Source organism: Eptesicus fuscus, chromosome 9, assembly GCF_027574615.1.
Source record: "Eptesicus fuscus isolate TK198812 chromosome 9, DD_ASM_mEF_20220401, whole genome shotgun sequence".
Taxonomy (NCBI): Eukaryota; Metazoa; Chordata; class Mammalia; order Chiroptera; family Vespertilionidae; genus Eptesicus; species Eptesicus fuscus.
In genome coordinates this window covers 17,157,313-17,179,749 of record NC_072481.1, presented here as the reverse complement: position 1 = coordinate 17,179,749, position 22,437 = coordinate 17,157,313, and the positions used below count along the sequence as shown (strand labels likewise).

The following is a 22,437-nucleotide window of genomic DNA, read 5'->3' as shown; positions in this document are numbered from 1 at the left end:
CATCTTGTGCAAGGGTGTGATAGTCCATTTGCATATTACCTCTTTATTGTATAGGATAGGGTAGTTTAACATGTCCTGCTGCCTTGTGTATGTTATTATACATTAGTAAATGGATCTAAAGCAGTCTTTTTCAACTAGAGGCAATATTGAGCTATGTGCCTCCCTCCTCTCCCTTTGACATTTGGCAATGTATAAAAACATTTTTGGTTGTCACACTATGTGAGGTGCTGCTGGCAGCTAGTGTGTAGAGGCCAAGGATGCTGCTTAACCAGACATCCTACAATGCACAAGACAGCACACTCACGACAAAAATTAATCTGGCCCAAAGTGTTAATTGTGCCAAGTTGAGAAGCTCTGATCTAGAAGCTTGATCAGATTCAGATTCTATCCTTTTTTATGCAAAACAACTTTATAGATGTGTTCTTTCATTGGGATGCAGGTGTATAAATTCTAGTTATAACTCTTTTTATGAGGTTAAGAGCTATTGATGTTCAGTGCCCAGTTCTGCATTCCCAAATTACTTAAAGTTTGGTTTTTCATGCTTTATCTCTGCAATATGATTCTTAAGTACAAAAAAACTGCTGACCCTCTTCCCGCTCTGTGACTATGAGCAATAAATGTCTTGTTTTTCCTTTTCAGGAGACCCTTCTACAAGCCCCTCTTTGTCCCAAACTACACCAAGTAAAGATGCTGATGACCAGTCCAGAAAAAACATGACTGGAAAGAACCGGGGCAAGAGGAAGGCTGATGCTAGCTCTTCCCAGGACAGTGAATTGGAAGTATGGGAAGAGACTCCTTTGAGTTACCTACTTTATTTTTTTCTTCATTTCTTAAGTTTATTAAATATATATATCTGAAACTCATGGAATAATATGGTTCTATGTTGTGTACCCTTTAATTCCTGGGCAAGAGAAACTGAGTTGGCCAATTGATAAGAGAAATTTAAAAACACATTTGTCTATGCCCATAACTTTCCATATTACTTCAGATGCTTTTACCAAAAGCATCAAAAAAGCTTTTGTGAATTTAAGTAACCAAGTAACTCTTTAAGGGAAAAAACCAACTATTCTCTGTATTCCAGAGGAGAACAGAAAGAACAGCGCATTATCTTCAGAAAGCAGAGGGTGTCACAAGTAATGTCATACTGTTTGCCATTCAAAAATCTCAAAGTAAAATGAGAAGACTAGAGTGCTTTAGACAAAGTTTCTGGGAAGCATGCAACCAAATCTGATGACTTTATTAATGAGATTTACACTTATTTACTCTGTGGTTAAACACTATAAGAGTTTACTATGGGATACATTTGGCTTCATTATTATAAAAAGACTAGAAAGTCATTCAAACTACTAATAAGAGTGAAGTTTTGATTTTCAGTTTTTCTGTAATAGAATTATTTAATAAGGGGAAAAGCTATATTTAAAAATGAGTCTATTGATAGGTTTTCTGAAGACATATGTAAATTGAAGCTGTATTTGGAGCCTCTCTTCTCCTTTATTCTTGGGGAAAGAAAATCTAAAGTCCTAATACAGTTATTGGGGAAAACAGAGAGAGAACTCACTCATTTTAAAAAATTGTGGTAAAATATACCTAACATAGTATTTACTATTTCTAAGTGTGATTCAGTGGCATTAAATATTTTCACAAACTTATTTAATTGTTGCCACTATTTATTTCCACAATCCTACACAAAAACTTTGTACCCATTAAGCAGTAACTCCCTATTCTCTCTCTACTAGCCCCTAGTAATCTCTGTTCTACTTCCTGTCTCTTTGAATTTGCCTGTTTTAGATATCTCATAAAAATAGAATAATACAATATCTATCCTTTTATGCCAGACTTTTTTTAAAGGTCCATCCATTTTGTAGCAAGCATAAGAACTTTGTTCCTTTTTATGGCTGAATAATATTTCATTGTAGTATTATGTATAGACCCCATTTTGTTTATTCATCCCGTTGATGGACACCTGGGGTTCTTTCACCTTTGAGCTGCTAAATAGTGCTGCTATGAACAATGCTATACAAGTATCTCTTTGAGTACCTCTTTTCAGTGATTTTGGGTAAACCTAGGAGTAGAATTGCTGGATCATATGGTAATTCTATGTTCAACTTTTTGAGGAACCACCAAAATGTTTTCCCTAGTGGCTATACCATCTAACATTCCCATCAGCATGCATGAGGATTCAGTTTCTCTACATCCTCACCCATATTTTTGATAATAGGCATCCTAATAGATGTGAAGTGTTATCTCATTATGGTTTTGATTTGCATTTCCTTAATGACTAATAATGTTGAACATCTTTTCATGTGTTTATTAGCCATTTGTTTATTTTCTTTAGAGAAATGTCTATTCAAATTCCTTGCCCTTTTTTTATTATTATTCCTGAGGATATGTTCATTGATTTCATTTATTTATTTTTCATATATATTTATTGATTTCAGAGAGGGAGAGAGAGATAAAAACATCATTGATGAGAGAGAATCATTGATCAGGTGCCTTCTGGATATCCCATACAATGTATCGAGCCCGCAACCAAGGCATGTGCCCTGACCGGGAATTGAATCCTGACCTCCTGGTTCATAGGTCGATGTTCAACCACAGAGTCACACCAGCCAGGCTGTTCATTGATTTTAGAGAGGGGAAGAGAGAGAGAGAGAAAATGAAAATCCTCTATTAGTTGCCTCCCATAGGCACGCTGACCAGGAATCAAATCCTTTTTTCTGTATTTGATGACACTCCAACCAACTGAGCCACCCAGCCAGGGTCCTTACCCATTTTTAAACTGAGTTTTTAATTAATTTTTAAATTTGTTTTTAATTGAGTTTTAGGAATTTTTTATATGTTCTAAATATTAATCTTTTATCAGATATACTAGCAGCCCAAGGCACAAAATTTGTGCAAGGGTATTCCTTCCTTCACCCGGCTGCTGGCACCCGGGACCCAGGTTTCCCTCGCAGCCCTGGCTTCGACTGGAAGGACATCCGTTCCAATTAGCATGTTACACTTTTATTATTATAGATGATATACACATATTTTCTCCCATTCTGTGGATTGTCTTTTTACTCTCTTGATGGTATTAGGGTAATGCTGGCTTCATAGAGTGAGTTAAGAAATGTTCCCTCTTCTTCAACTTTTTGGAATAGCTTAAGACTTCTTTTAAATGTTTGATAGAATTTACCAGGCTAGCCATCTTGTCCTAGGCTTTTCTTCCTTGAGATGTTTTTGATTACTGATCCGACCACTTTACCAGTTAAAATGTCTATTCAGAGTTTCTATTTCTTCTTGAGTCATTTGTCACTTTGTGTTTTTTTAGAAATTTGTTCATTTCATCTAGGTTATATGTTGGTGTACAGCTGTTTATAGTGTTCTCTTATAATCCTTTCTATTTCTAAAGTCTAAAATTAGTAAGAATGTTCATTTCTGATTTTAGTCATTTGAGTTTTCTTTTTCTTAGTCTAGCTAAAAGTTTCAATTTTATAGATTTTTTTAAAATATATTTTATTGATTTTTTTTTACAGAGAGGAAGGGAGAGGAATAGAGAGTTAGAAACATCGATGAGAGAGAAACATTGATTAGTTGCCTCCTGCACACTCCCTACTGGGGATGTGCCCACAACCAAGAATCGAACCTGGGACCCTTCAGTCCACAGGCCGACGTTCTATCCACTGCGCCAGACTGGTTAGGGCTAGATTTTTATTTTTTTTTACAATATATTTTTATTGATTTCAGAGAGGGAGGGAGAGAGAAACATCAATGATGAGAGGGAATCATTGATCGGCTACCTCCTGCATGTCCCCCACTTAGGGATCAAGCCCACATCCCGGGCATGTGCCCTTGACCAGAAATGAACCTGGGACTCTTCAGTCCTCAGGCTGACGCTCTATCCACTGAGCCAAACCAGCTAGGGCTTATAGATGTTTTTAAAGAACCGACTTTTAGTTTTGTTGATTTTCCTTGATTATTTTTCTATTCTATGCTTTATTTATCTCCATTCTAACTTTTATTATTTCCTTCCTTCTACTGGCTTTTTCTAGATTTTTAATTGTACAGTTAGGTTATTAATTGAGATCTTTTTTAAGTTATGCATTTACAGCTGTAAATCTCCTTCTTAGCACTGCTTTTGCTGCATACTACAAATTTTGTTGTTTTTATTTTCATTCATCTCAAGGTATTTTCTAATTTCACTTGGGATTTCTTCTTCCATCCTTGGTTATTTAAAATTGTGTTGTTTAATTTTCACGTATTTGTGAATTTTCCAGTTTTCCATTAATTTCTTGCTTTATCCCATTGTGATTAGAAAAGATGTTCACTCATTATTTTTCATATTTTCCTCCCTCAGCGGGTATTTCTGTGGGACTTGGATGAAACCATCATCATCTTTCATTCCCTTCTTACTGGATCCTATGCCCAGAAGTATGGAAAGGTAATTTGTGTCTTTCTTCCTTTGTTGTAACCGTCCCTTTTCTGCTATAAAGCAGGTAACCAAAACACTTTCTCTGCTACCTCCACCTTACCCTGTTGGCCTTTCCATGTTAAATTTCACCTAGCAGCTTTTACCAGGCAGGCTACATGGTCAGGAGAAGTTGATGATAAAGCTAGACACTAGACCTGAGGTAAATGGTGAAAGCTGAAGTTCTTTGAGTGTGGTATTTTGTATAAATGAAGTATGAGAATGATGCTCAAAACAGAGTGGAGTCTCAGGATTATATATTCCAAAGACCAGTCTATTATCCCTTAACCTTTTGCACTCGGATGTCGAGTGTAACGGTTATTGGATATATCAATAATTTGAAATATAAAAAAATCCAAATAAATAAGTTTGTATGAAAAGAAACTCCAGTTTTTTATTCTACTGCCGCGCTTTGTAAAATCTGGGGTATTTTAAAAATTAAATCCCGAGTAGAATAAAGGAATCGAGAAAAAAGCAAGCGAGTGCAAAGGGTTAAGTCGCTTTTAACAACCTAAACTGTACATTTCATTTACCTGGTTCAAATTACAGATAAAATATGAAGTATCTTTCTAAAAGAGATTACATACCTTCTTAAATTAAATTTACCAAGCAGAATTTAATTTGTTTTGTCATTAATCTAAACATCAGTTTTAATAGAGGGATGAACTGTTTTTGAGCTATTGCCTATATATTTCTACACTAAACTACCTTCAGGCACCTATTTTTCTGTATTATGAATACATTTTATAAAAATATCTGCCTCCTTTGCTCCTTTACTATTCCCATATATTCCTTATCATCACAAATGTTTGTGTTAGGAGTAATTTCCACAGACTTTCAGTATATAGACTGGCAAGCTCCTATGCTAAATAACTAGTCTGTTATAAAGTAAATAAATAAATAAAATAAGAGCATACAGCCTCTAAATGAAGACCTGGTTGTTCATTTTAAAACTAAGTGCATTGCTTTTCCTGCAAATATTATGACTCTTCAGCCTTTGTTTACTTATTTCCTGGTTGTTGAGATTGTCAGATAGCTGATTTCTGGTGTTATACTCTGTGTGTGCGTGTAGGGAAGATAATGGGTGTTACAATATTAATATTTTAGTAATAGAGTTTCTCCTGAAACAGAATTTCCCCCAAAAAAAAATTCAGGTGTTGTGTGTTTTTAAATATTTTTATTGAGTTTTAGAGAGAGATGAAAGGAGAGGGAGAGAGAAACATCAATGTGAGAGCAACACATAGATTGGCTACCTCCTGCACGTCCCCTACAGGGCATTGAGTTTGCCAACTGGGTATATGCCCTGACCAGGAATCAAACCATCAACCTTATGGTGCATGGGACGACACCCAACCAACTGAGCCACACTGGCCAGGGCAAGGTTGTTGTTTTTAAGTGGGTTTGGTCTTCTAGAAACTAAAGTCATGAAATTTTTAACTTTTCACAATTCCAGATTCTTATAACTGAATGAAATTGCATCAGTAATCGTTGGAAGCACTAATGTGGGTCTGTGTTGTTTTGGCCTTGACCCAAATAATTTTTAAATATTTTAAGGGTCAGAACCAGTGCAGTGAGTACCAAGTCAAGCAATTTTTCTCTTATTGTATTCCAGGATCCAACAGTAGTGATTGGCTCAGGTTTAACTATGGAAGAAATGATTTTTGAAGTGGCTGATACACACCTATTTTTCAATGACTTGGAGGTAAGCATTTTAAATTGTTTCTGTGCTTTAATGAAACATTTTATTCAGTAACTATTTAATGCTTATTTAGTTAGAGGATATGTGGTTAGGGTGGGTATGGAGAGGCCAGCTGGTTACTTAGATCTATATAGTCTTACAGAAATAGTGGCTTAGCTAAGTCATCACAATCTTGGTTCTGGCCCTCAATTTTATTAGCTCAAAAATTTTATTGCTTTTCTGGAAGTGATCTACCTCTGTTTTGCCAACCCATTAGGCAAAACACTGATACCAAAGTTTCAATTTATTTATATATATATTAAATAATGTATAAGGTGGGTTTGATTTTTTGTGTGTGCTTTTTTTAATATATATTTTTATTGACTTCAGAGAGGAAGGGAGAGATAGAAACATCAATGATGAGAGAAAATCATTGATCAGCCACCTCCCACTCACTTCCTACTGGGGGATCGAGTCCACAACCATGTGTCCTGACCGGGAATTGAACCCTGGCATACTGGTTTATAGGTTGACATTCAACCATTGAGCCACATCAGCCAGGCGATTATTTGTGGTCTTAAGTATATTTGACTATTCTTCAATTTTACCTTCTTAAAAGAATCTCTAGATTTGTCAGATCTACAAGTAACTGCTGTAATTCATTTTATTTCATACATGCTGATTTTCCATGGGTTAGCCTGGACATCCAGAGTCACTGTATAGTTAAGTGCAAGGAAAACCAAGAAACACTGAGAGCTTCTTGGTGAATTTTTTGGCTTTGACATTTTAGTTAGCCTTTGAGGTAAACATGGTTTAGTGGAAAGAACACAGAACTGGGAGTCAGAAGACCGGAGTGTGAGTCCCAAGTTAGGAAACTTATCTTCCCACTTTTGGGCCTCAGTGAAGCAGTTATTCTACACAAGAAACTAGTAACAGTTGTTCTATCTGGGGAGGAGGATGCATTGCTGAGACACGGACGTAGGAAGGAGCAGATTTGTCACTTAATATCTATCCTTTTGAATTTTGAACTGTATACCAAATGTATCACCTAGTTTTAAAATAGTGAAAATTTTAAAGTAAAATAAGATAGCATTTTATAAACATGATACAATTCTATTCCTTTTAAAATATAATCCAGTTCTACTTAACAGACAATTCTCCAACAAATTAAATTAATAAGGCTCTAACTCTAAAACTTTAGTTTAAGCTCCACGATGCTTTAATCTTTCCTCAACTTCACATGTTGATAAGTTAGGACATCAGAGTTATTCAGCAAACATTTGTTGAAAACCTATTATCTGCCAATAATTATTGCCAAATTGTATTTGTAATGATTTTCTAGACATAGTCCTCACTCAGGACTGAAAGTTCTGTGAAGAATTTGACCTGAATGTGTTCCTGCCCCTGAGGTCAGTGGTTCTCAACTTTAGGGGGCATAAGAATCACCTGGGGACCTCGTTAAAAATGAAGATTCTAGGACTTCACTCCCAGAGATTCTATTCAAGTGGTTCTGGGGTGGACCCAAGAATATGCATTTTTTAAAAACTTCCCCAGAGGATTCTGATGCAGGTGGACATTACAGTACCGCCCTAGGTGATGTCAGAGGAATAAATCTGTTAGAGTTAGGCAGTGGGTGGCATTTTATGTCAGTACTAATGTGGGTTTGGTGGAAAGAACCTTTGGTCTGAATTAGAAGGCTCTTTCTAGTTCCTTTCTACCACTCACTTGGGTAAATCATTTTACCTCACTTTTATAACATGAGGAGGAGCTGACTTAGACGAACTCTTCTGTGTACCAGGTTTGAATTTATAAATTTCTATTTCAGTCACTTTCAGTTGTGATACTACACTCTACCAACATCTGTTTCTTCTGCAAGAATTTATTAGGTACATGCTGCATAAGGTCACTGGACTAAACCAGAGGAGTACAAAAGAGATGGTCGTGTTGTAAGAGGCCTACAGTGCAATAGAACTTTCAATCTAGTATAGAACATGGACACACCTGACAATGTAAGGGAGTTTGTGCTCATACCTAGGAGCTGTTGGAAAAATGAACTATTGAGAGAAGAGCATAAGTGAGGGTTGGATTGGTTAAGGTTTCATGAAGACTGTGCTCTATGAATTAGGCCATAAAAGAAGATGGACAGCAAGGGGGGTGAGAGTGATCCTCCAAGAGAGGCCATAAGGTATTTCATCATTCCACCATTATTTGTGGTGTTTTTATAATATGTCATGTTGGTACTAGCACTTCTACTGGCCGGACTGAAATAGTGTATGGTTTTGTCTTTTAACAGGAGTGTGACCAGGTGCATGTGGAAGATGTGGCTTCTGATGACAATGGCCAAGACTTAAGGTGATAAAAATGATGCCTTAAATGTCCGTACAGCATAAGACATAATCTAGGCTTAGAGGAAAACAAAGAAAATCACTGTTTTCCTCCACTAGACTTGCTTTATTGCAATATTTGCTTTATTATGGTGGTCTGGAACCGAACCCATAATATCTCCAAGGTACACCTATATCAGTTATCTATTGTATAACAAATTATCCCAAACTTAATAAAATAATAAACATTTATCATCTCATAGTTTCTGTAAGTCAGAAACTTGAAAGTGACTTAGCTAGGTAGTTCCAAGTTAGGGTCTCTTCGAATGAAATCAAGACATTGGCTGGAGCTAAATTCATCTGAAGGCTTTATTAGAGGGCGGACCTGATTTCAGCCTCTTGCCTGTGGCTGGTAACAGGAGGCCTCAGTGCCTCACTGAGTGCCTCTGCATGGGGCAGCTTGAGTGTTCTCAAGTGACAGCTGGCTTCTTTCAGAGCAAGTGCTCCAGGAGAGAGCGAGAGAGGTCTAGTCTCTGAAGTCTAACACCACGTTCTGTTTACATTCAAATACATTGCATACCCAAAGGAGCAGAATTAGAGGAGAGGAGCATTGGAGAATCTGTGGACATAATTTAAAGCCACCCAGTGAACTATGTATGAGCTTAATAAACTAGCCAACAGATCACTGAAAGAGAGCATCCCTATTATCTTACTATTACTAGTATTTTGTGTTATCACCTTCCATTATTTTATTTTTTTTAATATTTTTTTCACAAAGGAATATAAAACTATTAACCCTTTGCACTCGCTTGCTTTTTTTCTCGATTCCTTTATTCTAATGCTAACCATGTCGAGTCACACTCGACATCTGAGTGCAAAAGGTTAACCACTGTTTACTAGTATTTACAATAAAGTAAACAATATATAGTTGGGTAACATTCTGTTTACTACAAAGCTATTGTTTTTCCTGGCTTTTGTTGAACCAGTACCCCAAATACTGAGACTGAGTTGTAAGGAATGAGTTGGAGTAAAGAGAAAACATGCAGATCAAGAGTTTAGATTACAAAAAGTTTGTTCACCCATTTATTCCATCAGGTCCTAACATCTCTAATAATCTGATTAGGTATCCACGAATAAAGTTTTACACATTCCATGACCCTAATGTTTTAGTCAATATAGCACGGGATTTCAACTTCTTGTAAAGGAATTTTTTATGAGGTGAAACCTTTAAATAAGTGTTGCTTACCTAGTTAAAACACATCAGGGTTTGCCTAGTTTTCTCATTTGAGTCAGGAGGTTATTGGTAGTGATAAAATTTTCCTTTCAGGGGTTTTTCAAATAAACTTGCATTTATGGTTGTAGCTTTGGATTCTGATATGGCCGCTTTAAATTGTCCAATTTAAACTAATTTCATTATATTTAAGTTGTCCAATTAATTACAAAATCATCTAATTTCAAAGATTAAAAGCTTCAGGAAAAATTTCAATTTAACTTCAAATAATTTTTTCTTAGGTTGCTGAAAATGATGGCAGCTCAGAAACATGAGTTTATCTATAATTATGAAATGCTGTTTTGTTTTGGTAAAGAAAAAAAAAAAAAAGAAAACCATTTACAAATTTAGACACAACTACCTCCCTCCCCCCAATAAACAAAAAACCCACAATGATCCTTAGGCATATATGAGTTAAACACAAATTCTGACTGAGTAATGACTATGGAGATTTTCCCCAACATTTAGAAAAGCTTCTCTAATGCAGAGGAAAAAATACACCGTGGTATCAAATGTTCTTTTCTGATAAAGGAAGCAACTATAGAAAGCTTTTGTTCAAAGTACCAGTGCTATAGATGCAACACCCCCAACAACTCTGCAGCACTACTTCAAAACAAACAATCAAACTTGATTTTTATTAGAACATAGTTCTTTCTTCACACTAATAAATCAAAAAAAATAAGAACCAGATTTTATATATATGTATAAATATACTAGAGACCTGGTGCACATATTCATGCATCGGTGGGGTCCCTCAGCCTGGCCTGTGCCCTCTCACAATCCGGGACCCCTTGAGGGATGTCGGACTGCCAGTTTTAGCCCGAGCCCTGCAGGCCAGGCCGAGGGACTGCACCAGTGCACGAATCCGTGCGCCGGGCCTCTAGTATGCATATAAGATCTTTGGTTAATCTCTTCCCGCCCTCTCTCCTCCCCCCTTTCCTCTGAGATTCATCAGTCTGTTCCATGTTTCCATGCCTGTGTGTTGAGCATCTGCCCCCTGGTGGTCAGTGTGCATCATAGCTAATGGTTGGATGGTCGCTTACGCTTTTATATATCCTATATAATAAAACCCTAATATGCAAATCTATGGAATGACCAGTTGCTATGACATGCACTGACCATCAGGGGGCAGATGCTCAACGCAGGAGCTTTCCCCTGGTGGTTAGTGTGCTCCCACAGGGGGAGCATTGCTCAGCCAGAAGCTGGGCTCATGGCTGGTGAGCGCAGCAGCGGTAGCGGGAGCCTCTCCGGTCTCCGCAGCAGCGCTAAGGATCCCTGAGGGGTCCCGGATTGCGAGAGGGTGCAGGCTGGGCTGAGGGACCCCCCGCCCCAGTGCACAAATGTCGTGCACTGGGCCTCTAGTATAGATATAAAAAGCAATGGAAACACATATTGTGATTCGCCTTCTGGATAAGAATGCCAAGTTAGTCTTTCTTCATAGAAAGCAATTACAATTTGAGGACACTTCATATTTGCCTCTTTTGCCAGCACCAAATCAGCCTCTTCTGAATCTTTCCATTTCATGAGAAACTAACTCTCCACTGCTGTCGGTGGCACCAATTATTCGTTCAGGATCAAGACCTCTGGCAAAGCCTCTTGGTTTATCAGCAGCATCTCTTTTCTTCTTTGATTTGCTATCATTAGATTCACTGTCAGATAAAAACTTTCTTTTTGTACCATCTTTTTCTTTACCAGCTTTTTGAGAATTAAGAAATGCTTCAATTAACTCGACAATCTAAATTTTCTTCAGGTTCCCAGGTATTATCAGCATCTGTGAATCCTTTCCACTTCAGGATTTCCACCTTCCCATTCACTACACGTCGGTCCAATACTTTTTCCACTACAAATTCTTCAGGCTCTGCCTCTTCAACTTTTTTACTCTTTCCATTCTGTTTCTTTCCCATTTTTTGCAATGTAGTTTTATTGGAGGCCATTTTTTATTGCAGACTCAAAGAGCTATTACTCAATACCTCCATGCAGATTCACGTCCCATGTCTCCAGCTTCTCTGGCATCTCCAGCCCTGCATGCCTTCAGCTCCCTATTTTTTAATATCTTTATTGATTTCAGAGAGGCAGGGAGAGGGAGGGAGAGAGAAACATCAATGATGAGAGAATCGTTGATTGGCTGCCTCCTTCACGCCCCCTACTGGGGATCAAGCTTGCAACCTGGGCATGTGCCCTTGATCAAACTCGAACTCGGGACCCTTCAGTCCTCACGCTGATGCTCTACCCACTGGGCAAAACCAGCTAGGGCCCGTTATATATATATATATATATATATAAAATTTTATTTTATTTTTACTTTTTTTCTTTACATAGTTGCAATCATTTTGTATATACATACACAAAAATTTTATATTCTGGGGTTTTTTCACTGTAAGATATTCTGTCATTAATGAAAGGATCCTTCATTTCAAGCTAACGTCCGCAGGATGCTGGTGCTTGAATTGTTCCTACCTCTCTTTCCCTATTCTTCATCCTTTTTTTGATAGATGTAATAGGGGTGAGATAGAGGAATAGTGAAAGATAGACTCTGACACATAGAGATTAGGGAAAAGATTCTCAAAGCCCTTGGTCTTGGTGTCAGGTGCTAGGAATAGGACAGAGAATCCCTGGTGGCATTCATCCAAAAACCCCATGCAGTATAGATTTTAATTTTCATTATCCTCTCTTTCTGCAGCAACTATAGTTTCTCAACAGATGGTTTCAGTGGCTCAGGAGGCAGTGGCAGCCATGGTTCCTCTGTGGGTGTACAGGGAGGTGTGGACTGGATGAGAAAACTGGCTTTTCGTTACCGAAAAGTGAGAGAAATCTATGATAAGCATAAAAGCAACGTGGGTGGTAAGTGTCATACAATCAGTCTGATTTGCTGCTTTCTTTTCCAGGGATTCCTTAGAACTCCCTGACAACTGCTTATGACTTTGTGCCACAGTAACATTTTAATTCTGTATTTTAAAACATGGAGGTTTGATTAAACCCTTTGGGTAGGAAGCTTTGCATTTTTGATGGACTTCTCTTAGCATACATTTTCAAAGCTCTCTTGTTCTTTCTAGACAAATGCCTTTTTAAAGGAAATATGTTCCAAATTTGATTAAGTATTTTATTCTGGAGTCAAAACTACTGTCAGTAGTGGTTAATAGGTTGCCTTATTGTTTTTTTACTAATATATCAGGACAAGTCATATATAACAAGTCACTAGGTGGTTTATAGTGGATGGAAAACTAGGTCCAGGAGTATAGGGTGGCAGTATCCATGTGTTATGATTTGAAGGACCTTGGAAATTCTTTCTACCTAGAAATATTTCATGTCAGGTGCCACCAGGCCTGAATTCTATTATTTGGTATTAATTAATTAGTGACAGATTGTCCAGATTGAAGAGACATTAGATATCTATTGAGAAAATTGATGTCCATCTTGAAAGTAACAAGGGCAGATACCATAGCAAGTTAATTACCTACCACAGCTAGAATCCACATCCCTGAATTCTTGGTCCACTTTACATTCATGCAGTTCTTTTTCTAGTGATATACCTTATGAGAAAATACTTAAAATTATAAGCCATCACCCTCAAACTTCTACATATACATAAATGTTGCATGAAGTTTCAAGGATTTCCTATACTGCCTAGAGGTATATTATCCCAGGTCAAGAGAACCCTCCTACAATACCATGCTACCACTTTCTGGGATGCAGAAAGTAAAAATAGGACTTTGAAAATCAATTTAGTTAATTTCTGTTACAGTCTTCCAATACCAGGTAAAAATCATGGGCATCTGGGCTTTGGGAGTCAAATTTAAGTGTCTGATTATTATTTTTGCCTAGTGAATGCCTGGACCTAGTTTTCTGCAGAAAGTAATATAACCCTCTACAAGAATATCTACCTGTATTTTGTAAAATTTTTGAATTGTCAAAGTGCCAGATCATATTATTAGTTAAGTAAAAGACATATACTAGTATGTTTATGTTTATGTCATACATGCCATAGAGGTATTGGTTTTGTTTTATTAGAAACATTGAGAGGCATCTAATTCTAGTCTTGCATTGTGAAACCATCAATCTGAAAACAAATTATCGCAGTTCTAGTCCTCATAGAAATGCCTTCTATTTTTGTAGAATATTGGTAATAGATTTCAGGATTTCTCTTCACTATAGAAAATTCAGGGCCAGATTTTTCTTTTAATTTCTTTATTGATTAAGGTATCACATATTTGTCCTCATCCTCTCATTCCCATCCCAAACCCCTCCCCACGCATGCCCCCACCCCCCTGTTGTCTGTGACCACTGGTTAGGCTTATATGCATGCATACAAGTCCTTTGGTTGATCTCTTCCCCTTTCCCCTACCCTCCCCTCCCTTCCCTCTGAGGTTTGACAGTCTGATTGATGCTTCCCTGTCTCCGGGTCTGTTTTTGTTCATCAGTTTATGTTGTTCATTATTTCCCCTAGATGAGTGAGATCATATGATACAAGAAATACACTTATAAGAACCGAAAGTGAGACAAACAATAATGGTTATGCTGAGAGGCAAATGAATCAGTCTGTAGTGAGTTTCTTTCTGGGCCAACAGTACTTTTGAGTCTCAGGGCAGATTTATTATTTGAATATTATAACTCAAGTGTCTGATAACATGCTCTCATCAGATGAATTCTGTTTTGTGCTTAATTATCTGATCTTAAACAGTGTCTTGGTCTCTTACTAGCTGAGTTGTTTCAGAAGTAAATACAGTACAAGTAAGTGACATTCATAGAGTTGGTCATTCAACCTGGAATCTCAGGTTGATGTATTCTGAAAGGCGTAAAAGGAAAGCACAGTTACCATGAGAGCAATGTATGGTAGTGGAAAGACTTTTGAGACCAAAAGCGACTTTTAAAAATATATATTTTTTTATTGATTTCAGAGAGGAAAGAAGAGGGAGAGAGAGAGAGAAACATCAGTGTTGAGAATCATTGATTGGCTGCCTCCTGCATGCCCCCTACTGGGGATCGAGCCCGCAACCCAGGCATGTGCCCTTGACCAGAATTGAACCTGGGACCCTTCAGTCCGTAGGCCAACGCTCTATCCACTGAGCCAAACCAGCTCGGGCGCCATTAACTTTCTGTGTAATCTTAGCAGCCCTTTCCTCCCTGGGTTCTGGTTTCTTTAGAAAGAGATTGGAATGGTGCAGACTCTTCTTTTAGCTCTAACACTTACTTTTCCCCTTTGGTTCTTGAGCCCATGTCTAAATCAGTGCTACTCAGGGAATGGTCCACCACTCTGCAGATTGTGCTGCTGATTCATGATGAAAGAGCTTGTGTCAGAATCTAATCATGTTTCCTCAGCTGATTTTGTTGTGCCCGGTAGCAAACATTCTGATGAAGAAAGTGAAAAAGACATTTTGAGCAGACTACTCTAGGGTTTTACTAAGAAGAGAACTGTATTAGTTCAGTAGAAATTTCAATGACACACTATTTATCAATTGAATTATAGAACTTTTTTCATGGATGTCAGCAAGGATATGTTGTCAAATGATAAATGTGTCTGCTTTTATTCCAAAAGGTCTTCTCAGTCCCCAGAGAAAGGAAGCACTGCAGAGACTAAGAGCAGAAATTGAAGTTTTAACAGATTCCTGGTTAGGTACTGCATTAAAGTCCTTACTTCTCATCAAGTCCAGGTATGAAAATGGTTCTTTCAGTTCTCATCCTCTCAGAGACACACTCTCCTACACCAGTTTAGGACAAGCCATTCCCAAAATAGGATGTGGGGTGGGGAGAGAGGAGTTTAAATGAAGCAAGGAAGTATGTAGTAGTTTAGGTAGGAGGCAGGGCCATTTTATACTAATAACACACCTTAGAGTTTTAAGAGAATATATATGAAAGCCTTTTTCTTTCCCTTTCTTTCTTTTTTTAATATGTTTTTATTGATTTGAGAGAAAGAGAGAGAAACTTTGGTCAGCTGCTCCTGCATGCCCTCACTGGGGATCCAGCCAGCAACCCAGGCATGTGCCCTGACCAGAAATCAAACTGGTGACCTCTTGGTGCATGGGACAATGCTCAATCAACTAAGCCACACCAGCCAGGGATTCCCCTTACTTTTTGTTCACAAAATTAAAACTCAGTAAATCATAATCCAGCCCAGGAGATGGGCCTGGTGACATCAAAGGATACATATAGGAGACAGATCTCAAATATCCTAAGTACAGGAAGCTTCAAAAAAATGTACCAAAACTTAGGAAGGCAGGATTCAAAAGAAAAGGAAATATTAAGCAGATTAAGGAGATTTCAGTTTAAAGCTTATAATGGGAAATAAATACAGTCATAATTGTACCTAAATCTCTTACTGATTTCTTCCTCAAAACAGGAATTTCAGATCTATAACCTAGTAGAGCAAACATTAAAACTGACACAGGTTATTCAGTGAAGTTTATAAAGGACCTGTGAAATTAATGTGTATTCTGGAATCTATGTTGCTATTATATGAAGAACAGAGAAGCCTTAAATCATATCTCATTAAGAGCTGGGTTGCATTTGGATGAAATAGTACTGTAACTGAAAGTCTGTCATTTGTTTCCTAGAGAGTAGTATCAATGACATGGGTTGGTGGTAATTGCTAACAAGTGCAGTGAGCGAATTATCAGAGGGAAATGAGGCAAGAATCAAGTTGCTGCTCTGTGCCCACTATAGAATCTCTGTCCTTTAATATGGAAAGTAAGTAAACCTGAGATAATTAGAACAATAACTGAACATTGACATTGAACAAATATCATATCAGGCCCTTTAAGGTTAATTTTTAATTGTTAGATTCTGAAGGTCAGATCCTGGGTTGGTTCACCCTTTTCTTTTCTTTCCTTATTTCTCCCTTCTAGGAAGAATTGTGTGAATGTTCTGATCACTACAACCCAGCTGGTTCCAGCTCTGGCCAAGGTTCTCCTATATGGGCTTGGAGAAATATTTCCTATTGAAAACATCTATAGTGCTACCAAAATTGGTATGGTTTCTATTCAGTTTCTTGTCACTTGCCTTACAATAATATTTCCTACCATGATGTACTTATTATTTACCAGTTCCTCTGATAGACATATCTATAATAATAAGAGCTTAATATGCTAATTAGACTGGACAGCCGAACAACCTTCCGGACGAAGCCGCAGCATCGGGGGCCGGGGCAGAGGCAGTTAGGGGTGATCAGGCAGGCAAGCGAGTGGTTAGGGGCAATCAGGCAAGCAGGCGAGTAGTTAGGAGCCAGCGGTCCCAGATTGAGACAAGGATGTCCGGCTGCCAGTTTAGGCCCGATCCCTGGGATCGGGCCTAAACTGGCAGCCGGACATTCCCCAAGGGGTCCCAGATTGCGAGAGGGTGCAGGCCAGGCTGAGGGATTCCCCCCTCCATGCACGAATTTCTTGCACTGGGCCTCTAGTATATATATCCTCACAACAGTCTTCTGATATTACTAATGAGGCAGTTCAGGCTTAACAGTTAGGTAGCTTGCACAAAACTTCACAGATAGTAAGTTACATAAACAGGATTCAAATCCAGATCTGTGGGACTTTGCTCTTTTCCTTTATAATATTTGAAAGAACAGAACATAATATCTAGTTTAGAAATCTACTTTTGCCTCATTTCAGATTTCTTTTTCGCATAGAGAGCACTGCAATAGAGAAAAGAAAAATCACTTAACTGAAGAAGGTGGCAGAAGCAGGGAAATAAAGTATAAGAGATGGCGAAGAAAAAGGAAAGAAAACAATTTCCTTTTTATTTATTTCTGCAAATAAAAAGCAGTATCATCTATGCATGTTTTATGTATAGGTTTCAAATGGGATTTGAATTTTTATATATTACCATATATCTAAAAACAGTCTGCAATGTATTGAAACACCCATTTCCCAAGGTTAAGTTCAGTGATATAGTATCTCAGTTGCAGTTATGAAATATAATAGTGAGGAAATCCAGATAAGACAGATGTTGCTGCCATATTTATTGGTACTCTGGGGTTCCTCCCCTACTGAAAGCCATAAGGCTCATTCATGCCCAGGACTATTTCTGGAAAATAAAAAATGGGAGGGAAATAGCTGTTTGTCTATTTTTTTTTTTAATATATATATTTTATTTTTTACAGAGAGGAAGGGAGAGAGAGAGAGAGAGTGAGAAACATCAATGAGAGAGGAACATCAATCAGTTGCCTCCTGCACACCTCCCACTGGGGACGTGCCCGCAACCAAGGCACATGCCCTTGACCGGAATCGAACCCGGGACCCCTGAGTCCACAGGCCGACGCTCTATCCACTGAGCCAAACCGGTTATGGCTGTCTATTTCTTATTACTAACAAAAAATCAAGGCCTTATGCTCCCACTTTTTCCCCTACATTAAAATAGTTTCCCCTCAAAAAATATCCTTTCACAGTGTCCAGAGCCTAGAATTGGAATCAGGAGCCTAAAGTCTAGCTATAAACTTGTTTGGATCTGGGCAAGTCACTAGTCCCATTTCATCTGTTAAAATAGAGTATGGTACTTATCTCACTGGATTATTTTGAGAATTAAGTAAGGAATAACTTGAAAACTGCTTTGTAAACTGTAAAGTACAGGAGATGTGGAAAAGGGAAGTGGTGCTCACAGTTCTCACTGCCTAGGCCTCTTAGCCTCCCATTTATAGATCGAGAGCCTCCTGGCATCTCTAGCTGCCACCGCTACTCCTCACCAACAAACTTCGGGGGCTGCCACTTACTCTGTCTAGGCACAGGCCGGTGAACCTAGCAGCAGCCTTTTCTTTGGTGTTGAAAAAAGGTAGGACAGAATGTCCTAATAGGAAATTGCTTTCTCTCATCAGGTAAAGAGAGCTGCTTTGAGAGAATTGTGTCAAGGTTTGGAAAGAAAGTCACATACGTAGTAATTGGAGATGGACGAGATGAAGAAATTGCAGCCAAACAGGTAACCATGGTAAAGAAAATGGGGAAATTTCAGGACCTATTGCTCTCATTTGTGTATGCTTTGGAAAGGAAAAAAAATTCTAAGGAGAATCTGACCTGACTTCAGTGTACTTCCTTGGATCATTTATCTACTTGGAGAGATAGTGACCTTTATTCAGAAAAAAAAAATTTTTTGTTTTGTTAGGTTTTTCAGTTTTTACAGAGGACATCAGACTTTTGAATTGTCTGATAACACACATTGATGACAACACAAAAAATCTGTAGTTCAGGGTAATGCGGAAGCATAAAATATTAACTCATTGTTTGCTGAAATGTTAGCTCAGAAGTAATGTTTTGGGAAGACTGACCCGAGAATTTATTATCTGTAGAGGATGCTGTGGAGTGCCGCCCAGACCCCCAGCAGGACTGAGGCACTCATTTCCTTAGCCACCCCCTGCTCTTGGCTGCTGTGGGCTCACAGTTTCTCCCCCAGAATTGCCCTCAGCAGAAGCTGCCTTGCCAGTTACATCACCTTCCCAGAGACACCTTGCTTCCAGTCACTGGTGGGGATAGAGAAACAGCTCTAGTCTCCATCCCTCATCTCTGAAGGGTGATCCAGCTCCAGCATGCTCTCTGGGATGGATTAGCGTCTCCAGCAGCTGTATTACAGTTCAAGTTCAGGCAGTGCCTTCTGAGGAGCATGAGACTTAGCTACAAAAAGGCAAATAATTCTGACCTTTCCAGGCTTCAGGTTCTCAAAAACCATTGCAATCAATGGGGAGTTGTTTGGAGAAAGTTCTTTCTGCTTCTGAGCCCTGGAGAGTTTGTTCTGATGTTAACCTCCTCACTATGCAGGCCCAGCTTCAGGCTGTCCCTTCTTAAAACAGGAAACAGATGAAAGAGTCTTGACTATGTAATCTAAAATCCCACCTTTTCAAATCTGAATCATTTATTAGCTGTGTGAATAATTTACTTATCCTCTTTGAGTTTCCTCGTCTGCTAAACGGATCTACAGAAGTCCTTTCCCTTCTACTCCAGCTTTCTTCTAGCAACTCTGTTTCTTAAACTTGGAGGCAGTGAGTTAACAACTAGGACCCCTATCCTAATTTTCTTCATTCAGTAACATGCAAACCTTTAGGAACTATTAATGAACTATGAGAATGGAGGTAATCAGCTGGCAGTATTAACACATTATGTTTTCATTTGCCACTTTATGTAGCAATTCAAGGACCTTTATTTTTTCGCATGCATTATTTTTGGAGTTTTGATTCTTTTTATTTTAGCTGCTTGTCCAATAAGTTTATTGTCTATCTGAAAAAATCTTCATAGAAAATTGTGGTTTGATTTATTAGCTCTCAGCAGCCTGTTCCTGAGCTCTGAGGAAGCTTGCTTTCTTCTGAGCTACCTGATCTTTCTTCTGGGCAAGAGACATTTAGAGATGGTTCCACCTCTTCTTTTTAAGTTTTCTTAGGCTTCTTCTCATTAACTGGATTATCTCAGATAGCAGGCATGAGCTTTTTTGTTTGTTTGTTTTAAATATATTTTTTATTTCAGAGGGGAAGGAAGAGGGATAGAGAGATAGAAACATCAATGATTAGAGAGAATCATTGATTGGCTGCCTCCTGCACGCCCCTATAGGGGCCAAGCCCACAACCTGGGCATGTGCCCTTGACTGGAATCAAACCCAGGAGCCTTCAGTCTGCAGGCTGACGTTCTATCCACTGAGCCAAACCAGCCAGGGCACAGCATGAGCTTTCTTAAACATCTCCATCATGTCTAGAGTTATGTTGTTCTTTATATATTGAGAGAACTGTTCCTTGTAAGCATCTTCATCTTTTTCCATTAGATCACTCATAGTCTGCAACGTTCTGACCCATGATATGCTTCCAATGTAGTTCTGCATTGAATTTCTTCCTATATATATATATAAAGATATATATATATATCTTTATTGATTTCAGAGAGGAGGGTAGAGGGAGAGAGATAGAAACCTCAAAGATAAAAGAGAATCATTGATCGGCTGCCTCCTGCACACCCCACAATGGGAATGGACCCGCAACTGGGCATGTGCCCTGACTGGGAACCTTAACCTCCTAGTTCATAGGTCAACACTCAACCACTGAACACCACCAGCCAGGCAATTCCTTCCTTTCTGAATCATAACCAGGGAATCGTTTTTACTGTGAGAGATAGATAAGCCTCCACCCACAGCTCCCTTCAGGGCCCCAAAAACTTTATTTCCAGTAGTAGTTCTGGCAAGTCCTGCATCCAAATAGCAGGTAAAGGCACTAGGTGGACCATCAATGCTTTTCCCATTGTGTTAATCTCCATTCACCTACACCTGCTTGTCCATGCCAAACCTATTGAGAAGCCTGTGGGCCAGCAGCAGTCCAAAACAATATGCTGCAGCATAATTTGTCAGGCCAACCTTCACACCATGCTTTGGGAGTTCATGAGCATAAACTGCACAGACTATCATACCTCCTTCTATAAGGGAATAAGCAGTCTGACAAATGATATCTCTGTTAGTTACAGAAACTGTCATCCTGTATTTAGGTGCGTTGTACTTATTTTCATCCTGGATCTCCAAGCGTTTTGGAGAATAGTAATCAGTTTTACCCTCTCATTGTCTTCTGAATTTCACTTGGTATCTCTTGAAGTAGGCCTTATTTTTGACAAACCCCGTCCTGTGGAAGAAAGACCCATGTCCGCGGGTCACCAAAGACCTGCAGGCCTAGCCCAGCTCCAGTGGGGAGGGGTGGGGGAAGCTGGAGTTTTTATTCTAAAGTGCATGTTGCCTCTGAGAAAGATACTAGTGGATGTAGGTATCAGTACTTCTTGGTCTGAAGAAGGAAGGGAGGAGATAAAGAACAACGCAAGTCATTAGCAGAGTCGGTATCTCTAAGCTGATGCCTGTTATCATCTACATAGAATATACCTGTTGGAAAATGCCTTAAAACCTCTGTGCAGTTCAGCCCCCACCCTCTGAGGGATCCTACCTGCAGCCTTTTTGACAGAAGACTTTCTAGTCCTTGTTTGAACATACCCAAGGATAAGGAGGCTGCTTCCCACGTATCCTGTTCTATTGTGGGGCTGTCCAAACTGTTGGGATGTTCCACCTTCCACAGAACTTAAATTTATCTCTCTGACTTCCACATCTTGGTCCTAGTGGCATTCCTGAGTGCAGCATAACAAGTCTGCTTCCTCTTCTCTATATTAAAAGCCTTTTAAATAATATATGCAAGCTAGAAAAAACACTGAGTTACGTGTCAAAAGAACTATTCTAGGACTTCAAAATTCTGGGTCATTTGTAACCAGTTTGAACAAGACAATCAGTAAAGCTAGTTTCCTGCAGCTTCATAGAATATAGATTCTAACACTTGGATTCGTCAAAGCCCTTTATAAGGCTTTCAGAACAGGACACAGTATACTGGACATAATTCTGACCACATTATATAATGGGATTATTTCCAAGATCTGTATATTCTGAATCTTGGTGATGAACAAGATTTGGGCCTTGTATCTCTGTAACTTCTAGGAAATTGCCTATCTATAAGAAAATGTAATATTGATACTAATTTGTGTGGCTATTTTATTTGATCCTCAAGACCCTATATAGCAGCTAGAATAAGTAGATATCTCACAAAGCATAGAGTTACCACTGAAACCTAATAAAAACCTCTCACATTTGTAGAGTGTCCTATAATGTACAAAGTCCTTACACATGTGACTTATTTGATCCTTATGGCAGCCCCATGAGGTGGGCAGGAGAAGAGAGGATTACAAGTACCTTGGGGAGAGGTCTGTGGATAAAAGGGTTTGGGTAAATATGGCCTCCCAAA

General features: G+C 38.7%; 1 protein-coding gene and 2 pseudogenes across 5 annotated transcripts in view; 1 reads left to right on the top strand and 2 right to left on the bottom strand.

Moving 5' to 3' along the window:
• EYA3 (EYA transcriptional coactivator and phosphatase 3) overlaps positions 1-22,437 on the top strand; it is a 96,233-nt gene that overhangs the window by 69,965 nt on the left and 3,831 nt on the right. For 3 of the 5 annotated variants that reach the window (XM_008147995.3, XM_028155205.2, XM_054721289.1), the window contains 8 exons: positions 640-779; positions 4,337-4,420; positions 6,060-6,149; positions 8,419-8,477; positions 12,400-12,560; positions 15,253-15,367; positions 16,559-16,680; positions 18,517-18,617. In XM_008147995.3, coding sequence (XP_008146217.1) covers positions 640-779; positions 4,337-4,420; positions 6,060-6,149; positions 8,419-8,477; positions 12,400-12,560; positions 15,253-15,367; positions 16,559-16,680; positions 18,517-18,617 — 872 coding nt within the window. Of the gene's footprint in view, positions 1-639; positions 780-4,336; positions 4,421-6,059; positions 6,150-8,418; positions 8,478-12,399; positions 12,561-15,252; positions 15,368-16,267; positions 16,401-16,558; positions 16,681-17,317; positions 17,392-18,516; positions 18,618-22,437 lie in introns of those variants that run through there. The other 2 variants (XR_008557055.1, XM_054721290.1) reach the window with 2 other exon arrangements.
• LOC103292042 (chromobox protein homolog 3-like) lies at positions 8,976-11,679 on the bottom strand (annotated as a pseudogene).
• Positions 19,944-21,753, bottom strand: LOC103292043 (60S ribosomal protein L5-like; annotated as a pseudogene).